The 15,433-nt window shown below is 47.5% G+C and overlaps 1 protein-coding gene across 1 annotated transcript; it reads right to left on the minus strand.

The window, feature by feature from the left end:
* Positions 1-337: 337 nt before the first annotated feature.
* Positions 338-15,192, minus strand: bub1ba (BUB1 mitotic checkpoint serine/threonine kinase Ba). The gene is made up of 17 exons (XM_080024242.1): positions 15,133-15,192; positions 14,570-14,617; positions 13,430-13,489; positions 13,127-13,341; positions 12,834-12,940; positions 11,389-11,471; positions 8,993-9,066; positions 7,562-7,602; positions 3,386-3,557; positions 3,038-3,214; positions 2,589-2,723; positions 1,930-2,027; positions 1,701-1,850; positions 1,464-1,594; positions 1,230-1,374; positions 1,017-1,132; positions 338-532 (listed from the first exon to the last, which is right to left on the minus strand). The coding sequence occupies exons 2-17, from the start codon at positions 14,611-14,613 to the stop codon at positions 427-429; spliced, it is 1,854 nt and encodes a 617-aa protein (XP_079880368.1). The 5' UTR covers positions 14,614-14,617; positions 15,133-15,192; the 3' UTR covers positions 338-426.
* Between the last annotated feature and the right edge of the window lie 241 nt (positions 15,193-15,433).

Here is a 15,433-nt window from a genome sequence, read left to right on the forward strand (position 1 = left end):
TGTATATGTATGTATGTATATACATGAGCAGGGACCAGGACTGGTGGCGTCTGGGATTCAAACCGACAGAGGAACAAGGTGAAAACAGACGTGTGTTGTGCTGCTGGTTTCAATCTGTCAACAGGTCATTTCTCCTGACATGGTCTTTGGGAGCCTTTGAGCAAGGCACCCAAAGACCAATGGAATCTGCCCCGCATCCACATGTCTCAGTGTCGTTGAGCAGGATAACGTGCAGACAGATGGTTGTTATGACCTCCTCCTCCTCCTCCAGTGACCAATAGAAAAGCTTTCAACAGTGACATCACACGGAAACAGGAAGTTAAGAGAAAGCTTTTTATTGATTCACAGATAGAATAGTAAAAGTCAGACAGGAGACGGACAGACAGACAGACAGACAGACAGACAGTAGATGGACTGACAGACATGTCAGTGGCTGTCAGACAGGTGGTCCAGCAGCTCTGAGAGGACAGACTCGCTGGTTCTGCCGTCAGGGTTCAGCAGCAGCTTGAAGAACTTGCTCCAGATCTGGTTCCTACAAAGAGATTTTGGGGAAGTGAAGCTTTAAATCAGTTTTACTGAGCATCTACAACAGGGTGTCAAACTACAGACCCAGGGGCCACACCCGGCCCGTGCCATCGTTTGATGCCACGCGTTTATGATAAGTTATGATATGAAATGTTACATCTGAAAATGGCCTGGAATGGATTGAATGAATATAACAAAGATTTATTTTCACTGATTCATATGATCTATTTTGAAAAAACAAAACAAAAAGCCTGTTTGCTTGGTCTTGATGTCCACTGTGGCCCCCTGCAAGGAGACACCCTGGCCAGTGGCCCCCAGGTACTTTGGGTTTGAGACCCCTGATCTAAAAGGATTCATCTGATAGGATCAAAACGTCAACAACTAAACCACCATGTTGTCTCATTCAGTTCAAATACTTATTCAACAAAGTAAAGCAGGTAAGGAGTAAATGTGTGAAGGATCCACATCAAACACTGAGTATCAAGCTCAACCTGCTGGTGATGCCTCCCAACCCGTCCACCGTCCACCCCGACTCCTCCTGCACCACACGCATCTTCCTCCCGGTCAACAGGAAGTGGACCGTGTCAGCGGCCGCCAGCAGGTCCAGCTGGAGGAAGAGGAACCTTAGGAAACGTCCTGGTAGGGTGTGCACTACGCACAATGTATACTCAGAAGAGTACTAGGCAGGGCAGCAGGTAGGGTACCTGGTAGGGCGAGGCGCTGGGCTCCAGCGCCCCCTGCTGTAGGAAGCGGAGCGCTGCTGGGATCTGCTGAATGGATGTCAGGTCCTTCTGGAGATCCAGGTCCAGGGAGGAGGACAGGTCCAGGGAGACGAGCAGGGGGCTGTGGCTGCAGGAGGGATCCAGAGCCAAAGCATTCATCCAGATGTTACAACACCTGCAGTTCCAGTTGCTACCTGTAGGGGAGCTGCTCGCTACCTGAAGAAGAGCAGAGTCTCTGGTCTGGGAGCACCGTGGACCAGGCGGCAGCGGTGGAAGGTTCTGAGCAGCTCCAGGAGGAGGGACGCCTCGCGGGTCACTCTGCCGTCGACTCTGGGCTCAAACAGATCCTACACGGGAGGTCAGAGGTCAGGGGTCAGGGGTCAGGGCCGCGTCCCAAAACACTGCGCAGTAGCAGTGAAGTCCCGCAGGGGGCGGTGCAACCGCCAAACTCACAATGAGCCTGTGTTGCCGAGAGACGGAATAGACGGTGACGCAGGCGTCCAGGAAGACGTAGCAGCTGATAAGAGGAGGAGAAGAAGGAGAGAGCCTCCGCCCCAGCTGAGAGAGGATGAAGAAGTCCCAGGGAACCAGACTGCGCTCCACCTGGAGGACAGACAGGAAGTGATGACACACCGGCTGGGATCCAACGGAGGATGGTTCTGATGTTTGACTGTTGCCGGACCTTGAGCAGCGCCTGGTGCTCCGGGTCCATGTCGCTGACGTAGACGCAGAACTCCTCTTGGTCCAGAACCTTGGAGAGGAGGAGGAACACCTTGCTGCCTGGAAACACAGCCACACGAGGGTTGGACTTGAGTGAATGTAAAGAGCAGCTTAGTGAACAAACACGTTCCAGGGATCGGTCGCTCTGCTCTTATCACCTGGTGCCACTAGAGGGCGCTGACGGTGAACCTCCACCCAGTACCAGAACAATCATGTATCCTGTGCATCGTATCGCATTTGGATGTCTTAAATATCAGACTATTTCTATCTTATATGGATTTGACATTTTGATTTTATGTTTTATTTTTATCCTATTTCATTTATTATTTTATTTTGTATTTTCCTTTTAACGCTTATGGTCTGTGCTGAAGTGCACCAAACCTCGCCAGAAGAAATTCCTCGTACATGTAAAGGTACCAGCACCAAGTCAACAAACTGCTTCTGATTTTAACTTATTAAATTACTCCAGCTGCCTCAGCACAGCCACACCTTCATAACCTCCACATCCATCATCCCTGGATTTGAAAAGGTCATTTCAAAACGCAGGTTCCCTCAGATAAAGTCAGACTCAGAACTTCTCTATCCAGGATTTCACTTCTACCAGAGTATTAACCATCGTACCGAGCACCACCACGCACCCCTCCTCCATCCTGGGGACCGGACCCGGCTCCGAGTGGAAGTTCTGGAAGGATCCCATGTTCTCCTGCTGCAGGAGTTGGGCCCTCAGCACCGGACTGCAGGGACCTGGAGCAGGACCTAGAACCAGAGAGAGAGCATCATGGCACCCCACTCAATTATAAATCGTGTAAATAAATCTGTTCTGTTCTGCCCTCTAGTAGTCAATGTGGGGAACTGTGATTTTTTTTTATTTTAATTTCAGTCTGAGTTTGTCAAGGTGGTGCAGTGATCATCTGGACGGAGCTGGATTTATATATTTATATCCAAATGAAGAGCTCAACTCTGATTGGCTGAGAGGATCCCAGCACGCAACATGGAGGGGAAGAGTTTCTGTGAGAACAACCAGTTGGAGGTTTTCTCAGCGTTCCCGGTACACCAGCGGGGGGTTTTACCAGGGGTTGGGAGGAGCTCCTGATGGCTGCTCTGGGAAGAGAGGGAGGCGGGGCCTGGGGCCATGGAGCGGGCTTCCAGGCTCGCCTCGTGGATCGGACTCAGCTTGTTCCGGAACGCCACTTCCTGCTGCGGGGGAGATGGGGAGGGGTAGCGCTCCGCCGGGACGCACAGGTCCTCTGCACACACACACACACACACACACACACACACACACACACACACACACACACACACACACACACACACACACACACACACACACACACACACACACACACACACACACCATGATAACAGCTTTAATTTTGAAGCAGCACAGGAGGGCGTAGGGAGGCGGGGTTCAGTACCTGCACTGGGGGGGCAAGTTCTCCGGGCCCCAGAGCTGGTGTGCGGCGTGGACACCATCTTGGCGTTCCCAGCGAAGTCCCTGGTGTTGTCTGGACTGGAACACAGCGTCTTGTTCTGGGGAACGCAGACCAACGCCTCCTCTGATGGAGACCAGCGACCTGCGAGGAGGGGCTGGAACACACAACATCAACAACATTTTTCTCATTTTTGTTTTCCATTTGCTGTGGCAATGTAAATGTATTTAGTAAAGAGTTTAACGGTTAGCGTTCCCCCAGGGGTCGGAGCTTATCGCATGAGGAGTCCGAATTTCCATCGAAACAAATTAAACTTATCATGCAATGTTGGTCAAATTCAGCGTCAACGCAGCTAAAAACAAATATTCGTGCAGATGAAATATGATTTGTCCCATTGGTTTTGTCATCTGCACCTCTGTTTGTGCAAATCAAACCCATACTGTTATATATTATACCGTTATATATAAAGTGACTTTTGATACGATATCAATATTAATGTCCACATGCACCAATGAGCTGCTAGTGTTTAAGACTTTAAGACTCCGGGCGTGGCTTATGTAGCATCCCCTGGTGGAGCTGAACCCGACTGAAGTGATGGATCAACCAATCAGAGGAAGGCAGTCATGGATCAATAAGAACGCGAGGTTTCCTTCACCTTTACAGAGCAACAACTACTGATGGAACAACACTGAAATATTTAAACACATGATTACTAAAAAGGGCGATGCTGCAGATCCATTACCAAACGTATAAACACCTAATTGATGTTATTTAAACAGATCTGAAGTACACGATCTGCACGTTCCATTTATACTCCATCCATCCATTTTCCTCCGCTTTTCCGTGGCCGGGTCGCGGTGGCAGCAGGCTGAGCAAGGAGCTCCAGGCCCCCTTCTCCCCGGCAACATTTTCCAGTTCCTCCTGGGGGACCCCGAGGCATTCCCAGGCCAGCTGGGATATGTAATCCCTCCAGTGTGTTCTGGGTCTACCCCGTGCTCTCCTGCCAGTTGGACGTGCCTGGAAAACCTCCAAAGGAAGGCGCCCAGGAGGCACCTGATCAGATGCTCCAACCACCTCAACTGGCTCCTTTCGACGCGAAAGAGCAGCGGCTCTATCGTGAGCTCCCTCCGGATGTCCGAGCTCCTCACCCTATCCCTAAGGCCCCAGCCACCCTGCGGAGGAAACTCATTTCGGCCGCTTGTATTCGCGATCTTGTTCTTTCGGTCACTACCCAGAGCTCATGACCATGGGTGGGGGATGGGACGTAGATGGACTGGCAAATTGAGAGCTTTGCTTCCCGGCTCAGCTCCCTCTTCACCACAATGGTCCGGTACATGCCCGCATCACTGCTGACGCCGCACCGATCTGCACATTCCATTTTCCCCTCAGTTGTGGACAAGATCCCGAGATACTTGAACCCCTTTTACTTGGGGCAGAAACTCGCTCCCAACCCGGAGGAGCAATCCACCGTTTTCCGGCAGAGAACCATGGCCTCAGACCGCTTCACGCTCTGCTGCAAGCCCCCTCAGTGCGTGCTGGAGGTCAGGCTCTGATGAAGCCAACAAAACCACATCATCTGCAAAAAGCAGAGATGCAATTCTGAGGTTCCCAAACCGGAAACTCTCCTCACCTCGGCTGCGCCCTGAGATCCCGGCCATAAGTATCACAAACAGAATCGGGGACATGGGGCAACCTTGGCTGGGTCACATCCACTGAGAACGTGTTTGACTTTGTGCTGAGAATACGAACACGGCTCTCACTTTGGTTGTACGAGGCCCGGATGGCTCGTACCAACGGCCCCGGTACCCCATACTCCCTCAGTACCCCCCACAGGATCCCCCCAAGGAACACGGTGGAAAGCCTTCTCCAGGTCCACAAAACACATGTAGACTTGATGGGCAAACTCCCACCCCCCCCCCCAGCAACCCTGCCAGGGAAAAGAGCTGCTCCACTGTTCCACCTCCAGGACGGAATCCACATTGATCCACTGAATCTGAGGTTCCACAACTGGCCGGAGCCTCCTTTCCAGCCTCCTGGAGTAAACTTTCCCGGGGAGGCTGAGCAGTGTGATAGCACCATAATTGGAGCACACCCTCCGGTCCCCCTTTTTTTCCCCACCCTGTACCCGTACATCCACGTGACACTGGTGGCACAGTGCATCTCCCAAATAGGCGCCTTTCTGTGTGGAGTTTGCATGTTCTCCCCGTGCTCACATGGGGTTTCCTCCACCTAACGTCAGTAAGGACCCCCACCAAAAACATGCACACATCATGGTCTGACCAGCGATGGACAAGCGTCACCAGGTTGATTCGCGTCCAGGAATGCTGCCCACTGCTCCTGGCTGCCACCCCGGAGGAAGGACAAGCCAGGATGGTTAAATGCAGAGGCCTCATTTCACCGGCACCATCCAAAGCGTGTGTGTGTGTGCGTGCATGTGTAGTGTTGTGTGATAATTAAAGATTCTTCTTCTTCTTCCCAACAAGGTCCAGAGCCTTCAGCATCTCAGGGCAAATCTCATCCGCCACGAGGAGCTTTTTAACTGTCTCAGAGACCTCTGCCAGGCTTAACACAGTCTGAGCCAAGCCCTGCTTTCCCTTTCTGAGTCGCTGAACAGTTTGCCCGAACTTCTGAGGCCAACCAAAAGTCCTTCTCCATAGTCTCCCTGAACCCCTACCACAACAGGGTTTTCAGTGATCGGCGAAGCCGCAGCCCTTCTAGCCTGCCGGTACCTGTCTGCTGCCTCGGGAGATCCCTGGGCCAGCTAAGCCCGAAAGGACTCCTTCTTCAGCTTGACGGCTTCCTTCACCGCTGGTGTCCACCAATGGGTTCTTGGGTTACCGCCACGACAAGCACCCACTGCCTTCTGACCACAGCTCCTAGCAGCCGCCTCTGCAATGGAGGTTTTGAACATGACCCACTCGGATTCCATGTCCCCAACCTCCCCCGGGATGCGCGAAAAATTCTTCCGGAGGTGGGAGTTGAAGTCCTCGTGGACGGGGGCATCCAGCAGGCGTTCCCAGGGTTTACCAGGTCTGTCTGGCAGCCTCCCCCGCCATCTGATCCAACACACCGCCAGCTGGTGATCAGTTGACAGCTCTGCTCCTCTCTTCACCCGAGTGTCCAAGACATATGGCCGCAGATCTGATGACACGACTACAAAGTCGATCATCGATCTTTGACCTAAGGTGGTCTGGTACCACGCACACTTATGAGCCACCCTATGCTCCAACATGGTGTTCGTTATGGCCAATCCATTACTAGCACAGAAGTCCAATAACAAAGCATCACTCAGATTCAGATCAGGCAGGCCAATCCTCCCAATCACCCCCTTCCAGGTTTCTCCATCGTTGCAACGTGAGTGTTGAAGTCTCCCATTTGAACTATAGAGGCCCTAGGCGGAGCCCCTTCCAGGACGCCACCCAGAGACTCCAAGGCCGAATACTCTGAACTGGTGTTCGGTGCATAAGCACACACAACAGTCAGAGCTTTCCCCTTAGCAACTTGTAGTCGCATAAAGGCGACCCTCTCGTTCACTGGGGAGAACTCCAACACAGTGGCACTCAGCGAGTATCCCCACACCCGCCTGGCACCTCTCATCCTGGGCAACTCCCGAAAAGGAGAGAGTCCAGCCCCTTTCCAGGAGTTTGGTTCCAGAGCCAGTACTGTGCGCAGAGGTGAGCCCAACTATATCTAGTCAGTACCCCTCCACCTCCCGCACCACCTCCGGCTCCTTCCCCACCAGAGAGGTGACATTCCACGTCCCTAGAACTAGTCTGCAATGCCGAGGATCAGCAGGCCCAGGCCCCTGCCTTTGCCCGCCTTCGGGCTGGCATTGCACCCGACCCCAACGCCTATCCCTGCAGGTAGTGGGCCAACAGGGTGATACTAAATATACTATATACTAAATTGTGTTCACTTAAAACACTTTGTTCAAAAATATTAATGTATCGAACAAAGTCAACACCAACTTGCAATTTCAAACTTCCGTTCTCGTTTAAGAGAAGTACAAATTATCACAAATAATGATATTGTGTGTACAAATTATGCATGTGCACATTTTTTGCCAAGGTACTGTATGTTCCGTCCCACCAATATCACAGCTTTTAAATTTTCATAAATCGGTTTATGAATCACAACATTTGTAGAATAAAAGCAACAAACCTGTCCAGTGTGAGAGTTTTCAGCAGGAGGAACAGCACCACCTGTCAGAGAGGAGGAGGAATGAAAACCTGGATTCTGAGACCAGCTGAGAAGCACTGCTCTACATTAATCACACAATTTAACATGTCGTATTAACATGCGATACCAGGATGTGATAACATGTTTTGATACCACGACGTGATAACATGTTGTAATACCAGGGCGTGATAACATGTTGTGATACCAGGACGTGATAACATGTTGTGATAAATGTTGTGATAACATGTGATACCAGGGTGTGATAACATGTGATACCAGGATATGATAACCTGTTGTGATACCAGGATGTGATAGCCTGTAGTGATACCAGGATGTGATAACCTGTAGTGGTACCAGGATGTGATACCAGGATGTGCCAACATGTGATACCAGGACACGATAACATGTTGTGATACCATGATGTGATAAGATGTTGTGTGAATGGGATGTGATAACATTATATCATACCGGGACGTAATAACATGTTGTGATACCGTGGGGTTGGTAGCTCAGGAGGTAGAGCTGGTGGTCTAGTAATCTAAAGGTTGCTGGTTGGTTGCTGTGATAAAATGTTGCGACAACATGATGCGATACCAGTATGCAATAACATTCTGATACCAGGATTCAATAACATGCTGTGATAACATGTTGCGGTACCAGGGTGTAACATGTTATGATTACATGCAATGATACCAGGATGTAATAACATGTTGCTGAAATAGGCGATACCATGCGACGCCGGGATGTGATAACACGTGATACCAGATGTGACAAAATGTTGTGATACCAGGGTACGATAACATGTTGTGATACCAAGATGTGATAACATGTTTGGATACCAGGATGTCATAACATGCTGTGATAATACGCTGTGATCCCAGGATGTTATAGAATGCTGTGATAACATGTATACGATAACATGTTTTGATACCAGGATTTTATAACATGATGCAATAACATGTTGAAATACCAGGATGTGATACCACAATGTATTAAGATGTTGTGATAATGGGATGCAATAAAATGTTGCGATACCAGAATGCAATGACATGTTGTGATGACATGTTGTGATAACATGCGATACCAGGGTGTAACAACATGTGGCACCAGGCTGTGATAACATGTGATACCGGGCTTTGATAACATGCTGCAGTACCAGGACACAATTACATTTGATACAGGGTGCGATAACATGTTGCGGTAACAGGATGTGATAACCTGTTTGATAACATGTTGCGGTAACAGGATGTGATAACATGTTGTGATACCAGGACGTAATAACATTTGATAATAGGATGCAATAACATGTTGTGATACAAGGACGTAATAACGTGATAATAGCATGTGGTAATAGCATGTGATAACATGTTGCAATGATGGGATGTGATTACATGAGCCATGCTGCAGACTGACCCGGGAAGTGGATCTTCAGGCTTAATTCTCGCTCTCCAGGATGCAGGAAGACATCATCAGTGTTGATGCAGATTCTGCAGATTCATCGATCAGGACATGTAATAAAGCTTATATATACTGTGTACACACACACACACACACACACACACACACACACACACACACACACACACACACACACACACACACACACACACAGTTAGTGTGTGTGTGTGTGTAGATATACATATTATACACACACACACACACACACACACACACACACACACACCAATCAGCCACATTAAAACCAGTGACCGGTGACGTGAATAACATTTATCAATAGATTCAACTAATTGTCATTGCACAGAGTAGTAAGTGTATGTATGCATGTGTGAACAGCTGATCCATCACAGCTGGAGACCACACACACCCACACACACACACACACACACACACACACACACACACACACACACAGATATATGCACTGTTATAGACAATTATATATATATATATATATATATAACATGTTGTGATACCAAGATGTGATACCATGTTTGGATACCAGGATGTCATAACATGCTGTGATAACACGCTGTGATCCCAGGACGTTATAGAATGCTGTGATAACATGTATACGATAACATGTTTTGATACCAGGATTTTATAACATGATGCGATAACATGTTGAAATACCAGGATGTGATACCACAATGTAATAAGATGTTGTGATAATGGGATGCAATAAAATGTTGCGATACCAGAATGCGATGACATGTTGTGATAACATGCGATACCAGGGTGTAACAACATGTGGCACCAGGCTGTGATAACATGTGATACCGGGCTTTGATAACATGCTGCAGTACCAGGACACAATTACATTTGATACAGGGTGCGATAATTATAATTATACATTACAGTGTTATATATATATAAAAATATATAGTTATATATTATTATAATATATACAGCGTTATATATTATAGATATACACACTGTAATATATTATTATATATACTGTAATATATTATATATATACTGTAATATATTATATATATACTGTAATATATTATATATATATACTGTTATGTATTATTATTATTATTATTATCATCATTATTATATATAGTGTTATATATTATTATAATATATATACTGTAATATATTATTTTATATATTATATTTATATATGAGGCAGCAGGTGAAGAGTGAGTTGTTGAAGTTGATGTGTTGAAGCAGTGTAAGGCTCTGAGCCACTTTGACAAGGAGCACATTGTGATGCTGGATGACTGGGTCAGAGCATCTCCACAAGCACAGGTCTTGTGGCTGTTCCCGCTGTGCAGTGGTTACTACCGACCAAATGTGTCCAAGGAAGGACGACCGCTCAACCGGCCACAGGGTCATGGGGCCCAAGGCTCATTGACGCACGTGGGGAGCCAGGTCTAGTCCGTCTGGTTCGATGCCACAGTAGAACTACTGCAGCACAAAGTGTTGAAACAGTGAATGTTGCTGTGATAGAAAGGTGTAGAACACACAGTGCAGGGCGACTTGCTGACTCCTGTCCACCCCTGAAAGCACCTACAATGGACACGTGAGCGTCTCAACTGGACCATGGAGCAATGGAAGAATGGGGGATGGTAGCTCAGGAGGTAGAGCTGGTCTTCTAGTGATCTAAAGGTTGCTGGTTGGATCCCAGGCTCCTCCTGCTAGCATGCTGTAGTGTCCTTGAGCAAGACACTTAACCCCTCATTGCTCCTGATGGCTGCGTCCGTCACTGTTTGAATAATTGTAAGTCGCTTTGGATAAAAGCGTCTGATCAATGTAATGTAATGTAATGTAATGAAGAAGGTGGAGGTCTGATGAATCACCTTTTCTTCTACATCATGTGGATGGGTGGGGTTAGGGTCAGATCCCATGGAGCATCTGTGGGATGTGCTGGAACAACAAGCCTGATCCATGGGGGCCCCACCTCCAACTTCCAGGACTTAAAGGATCTGGTGCTAATGTCTTGGTGCCAGATACCACAGAACACCTTCAGAGTCTGGTGGAGTCCATGCCTCCACCTCACAGCTGTTTTGGGGACACAAGGGGGAGCTACACAGTATTAGTGTTATTAGTGATAATTTAATGTTGTGGCTGAACGGTGTGTACTGTGTGTGTGTGTGTGTGTACTCTGTGTGTGTGTGTGTGCGTGCGAAAAAAAAAAAAAGAAAAAAAAGAAGAAAAAAAAACGTAAATTATGTCCCAGTCGCTGCCTGATCAGAAGTCTGATCGGTGAATGTCAAGATAAATTAATAATCCTTAACCAGCGTTGGTGGGACCCTTATATCAGTTTTTACTTTGTTCTCATTCAAAGGTTTAATGGATCTTGAATCCACTTGAGAAAGGAGGCTGTACAGTGGGTTTATTACCCATGAGGTTTTGCAGCAGGGGAGTCCTTCTGGGAGTCGGTGAAGATGTGGAACCGTGGAGCAGGAGGCTTGTTCTGGTCCAGCTGAGGGGAGAGGACCAGGAGGTTAGACTGGTCCATATCCAGAGACAGGACCATGAGGCTAGACTGGTCCAGATCCAGATCCAGGACCAGAAGGTTAGACTGGTCCAGATCCAGACAAGACCAGGAGGTGAGACTGGTCCAGATCCAGACACAAGACCAGGAGGTTAGACTGGTCCAGATCCAGACAAGACCAGGAGGTTAGACTGGTCCAGATCCAGAGACAGGACCAGGAGGCTAGACTGGTCCATATCCAGAGACAGGACCATGAGGCTAGACTGGTCCAGATCCAGACACAAGACCAGGAGGTTAGACTGGTCCAGATCCAGATCCAGGACCAGAAGGTTAGACTGGTCCAGATCCAGATCCAGGACCAAGAGGTTAGACTGGTCCAGATCCAGACACAAGACCAGGAGGTTAGACTGGTCCAGATCCAGAGACAGGACCAGGAGGCTAGACTGGTCCAGATCCAGAGACAGGACCAGGAGGCTAGACTGGTCCATATCCAGAGACAGGACCAGGAGGCTAGACTGGTCCAGATCCAGACACAAGACCAGGAGGTTAGACTGGTCCAGATCCAGAGACGGGACCAGGAGGTTAGACTGGTCCAGATCCAGATACAGGACCAGAAGTTTAGACTGGTCCAGATCCAGGACCAAGAGGTTAGACTGGTCCAGATCCAGACACAAGACCAGGAGGTTAGACTGGTCAAGATCCAGACACAAGACCAGGAGGTTAGACTGGTCAAGATCCAGACACAAGACCAGGAGGTTAGACTGGTCCAGATCCAGACACAAGACCAGGAGGTTAGACTGGTCAAGATCCAGACACAAGACCAGGAGGCTAGACTGGTCCAGATCCAGAGACAGGACCAGGAGGGTAGACTGGTCCATATCCAGAGACAGGACCAGGAGGCTAGACTGGTCCAGATCCAGACACAAGACCAGGAGGTTAGACTGGTCCAGCTCCAGAGACGGGACCAGGAGGTTAGACTGGTCCAGATCCAGACACAAGACCAGGAGGTTAGACTGATCCAGATCCAGATCCAGATCCAGATCCAGGACCAGAAGGTTAGACTGGTCCAGATCCAGGACCAAGAGGTTAGATTGGTCCAGATCCAGACACAAGACCAGGAGGCTAGACTGGTCCAGATCCAGACACAAGACCAGGAGGTTAGACTGGTCCAGATCCAGGACCAAGAGGTTAGACTAGTCCAGATCCAGACACAAGACCAGGAGGTTAGACTGGTCCAGATCCACATACAGGACCAGGAGGTTAGACTGGTCCAGATCCAGATCCAGATCCAGGACCAGGACCAGGACCAGGAGTTTAGACTGTTCCACAGGGTTCGGATTAGCTACGCACGGGCGCTGAGGGCATGTCTTGCGACCTCCTCTGCAGCAGGAGGTGCCGTTGCTCCTCCACCTGATGCTGGAGCTTCTCCTTCTCTTCCCTCACGGCTCGGATCTTACCTGGAGGAGGAGACAGGAAGTGCATGGTCTAGTTCACTGAGTTAAAGTAATACAGTAATACTGTATTCTGTATTGAAACTAGAACTATTCTAATAAACTGAATTGTCATGCTGAGTCATGATAGATTACCAGTACTGTGAAGATGTACTATGTACTAGTTGGTACTATGAAGAAGTATTGCATTACCCTGGTTCTCTGTGTGTTTGAGCTGGAAGTAGCGCTGGGCGCGGACTTCCTCGAAGCTGAACTCCATGATACCATTGCTCAGCTGAGCCTTGCAGTATGCGCTGACTTCCTTGGCTCCGCCCTCTTCCTGCTTCTGACGCTCCAGCCCCGCCTCCCCGGCAGCGGGCTGCCAAGCCGACGTAGCCACGCCCACCGCTTCTCTCGAACACTCCGAGCTACACAGAGTTCCAAACGTTACTTGGAAATGATTACCTAGAATGCACCGTCATTCAAACTCAGAAGGAGGCGTCACAGTGGTCTCACCCAGGCAGGTGCTCGTAGGGGGCGTGGCTTGCGGCAGTTAGAGGTGTGGCCTGGCCTGGTCTAATAAGACAAAAATTTAAACGTTTGCTATGCAACAAAAATGGACACCACAAAAGAAAAAAGAAAATAAAGGTGAAGAACAGCTTCCATAAAGGTGTGGAGGAGAGTTCGCTCCTTTTCTGACAAGCTCCATGTATTTAGCTTTCTGCTTGTTCTCCTAAAATGCAGGACCTTGCTCGGCTCCTTTTTGAATTGATTGTATTTTTTAGAGTTGTATTTAATGTTGTGTTGTAGTCTACTCTGATGTCCTGGTATTTGTGGCAGCTTGTGAGGAAGTGCAGGTCTGTCTCCACGTCTCCTCGGCTGCAGATGGAGCACAGTCCGGCTTGTCTGGGTTGCCAGGTCTGACGGTGGGGGGCTGTAGCGGGAGCACAGTCCGGCCTCTCTCGGTTGCCAGGTCTGATGGTGGCGGCCCTTTTGCTCGGCCAAACTGTCTTCACTAACTGTTTTTTATTTTTTTTGTCAGTTACCACGGTCAAATATTCTGCAGTTTCTAAGCAAAATTTGTAAAAAAAAAAAAAAAAAAAAACACACACACACACACACGTACACACACACACACACATATATATATATATATATATATATATATATATATATATATATATATATATATATATATATATTATAATAATAATAATAAGAAAAATAAAAACATTTTTGAGAAAACGTCTTCCTTCCTAAAAACACTCCAATCCTCTATCCTCACTGTTGTCCAGAAAACACACAGATAAATGTGTCTGGTTTGATTTCTGAAGTCAGTAAAATAAGATCAAAGAGAAAACACAGATGAACCCTTCACTTGATCACAGTAACAAATTTAGAAACATGTGAAAAACAAAGGGAAATGCACCGAAGGAACTAGTTTGACCCTGACACGTTCCCCCAAGTTCTTTAGAGAACTACTTCTTACTTATATTTGACTTTGTTCATTTGAAAGGAACTATAAATGTACCCATCACACTGAAGCACAGAAATAGTTTGAGTTTCACAAATGTGATGATCAGCTGTAATGTGGTTATTGTCCTTTTTAACATGACTGTCTGTGGAAGCAGTGGTGAGAGCGGTGCAGCATCTTACCGTCTCTGCTCCTGGTCCTGGACAACCCCCACTGCAGCCATCATCCCTCTGGACACAACAGAAATACATGGAACAACGTCAAATCAAAACATAAACAAAGTTGTTGTTGTTTTTTTTTAATCAAAAAGAAGGATAGCACACAAACATCCAGGTAAAACAATAGCAGCACATACAGATCACATCAAATGACACTAATACATGTGACGAACATAAAGCGAAAAAAAGGGCAACACACACAAATATATTCAGTCAGAGGTTTCAGGAAAAAAGTTCCATAAAGGCTCTACAGCTTATCACAGTTTTTGTTGTTTAACACATAAACAAAGTATAAAATGTGACGCCATAAAACCAAACAAACAAACAAACAAACACATAGGGATGGAAACGCGCTGTAAACAGTGCGTGAGGCAGCACAGCTAGCGAGGTGGTTAGCATGGTTAGCACGAGCACGCTGAAACATTTCACTTCCAAAAGACACACACGTACATTTTTATAAGCAGAGTATTATGAACGTCATTAATTCTTATGAACTATATTATTGATATGATATGATGTCATCTTACCCTAGAAGTTTAGGAAACCTATTGACGCGACGTACAAGATTCAAACCAACCGCTTGTGGAACCCTGCGCTGATTGGTCAACTCTGCCTGTCGTCAACTTCCGGTATGGTCTTTGATTGGTCCACTGCGCCTGTCATACACTCCTGGTCTGTTTGTTTTTTAGTCGCCCCTTTGTCTTTATAAATTCAACAATTTATTGGTAATATTTATGTAAAGTTAATTCTCCCACGGAAAACATTAAATATATCAAACAAACGTGTCAATCTTTGCATAATTTAAAATAACATGTAAAACAATCGACA

The sequence above is a fragment of the Zeus faber genome (assembly GCF_960531495.2).
Source record: "Zeus faber genome assembly, chromosome: 2".
In the NCBI taxonomy this organism is placed as follows: domain Eukaryota; kingdom Metazoa; phylum Chordata; class Actinopteri; order Zeiformes; family Zeidae; genus Zeus; species Zeus faber.

What these genes read in the sequence shown, in the direction of transcription:
- bub1ba (XM_080024242.1), bottom strand. Translation starts at nt 14,613, where the DNA reads ATGATGGCTGCAGTGGGGGTTGTCCAGGACCAGGAGCAGAGACG. An exon ending in CCTGAAGATCCACTTCCCGG is followed by an intron (nt 7,603 to 8,992) that starts GTCAGTCTGCAG and finishes CCTCTCTGACAG; the next exon opens with GTGGTGCTGTTCCTCCTGCT. An exon ending in AAAACTCTCACACTGGACAG is followed by an intron (nt 3,558 to 7,561) that starts GTTTGTTGCTTT and finishes TGTGTGTTCCAG; the next exon opens with CCCCTCCTCGCAGGTCGCTG.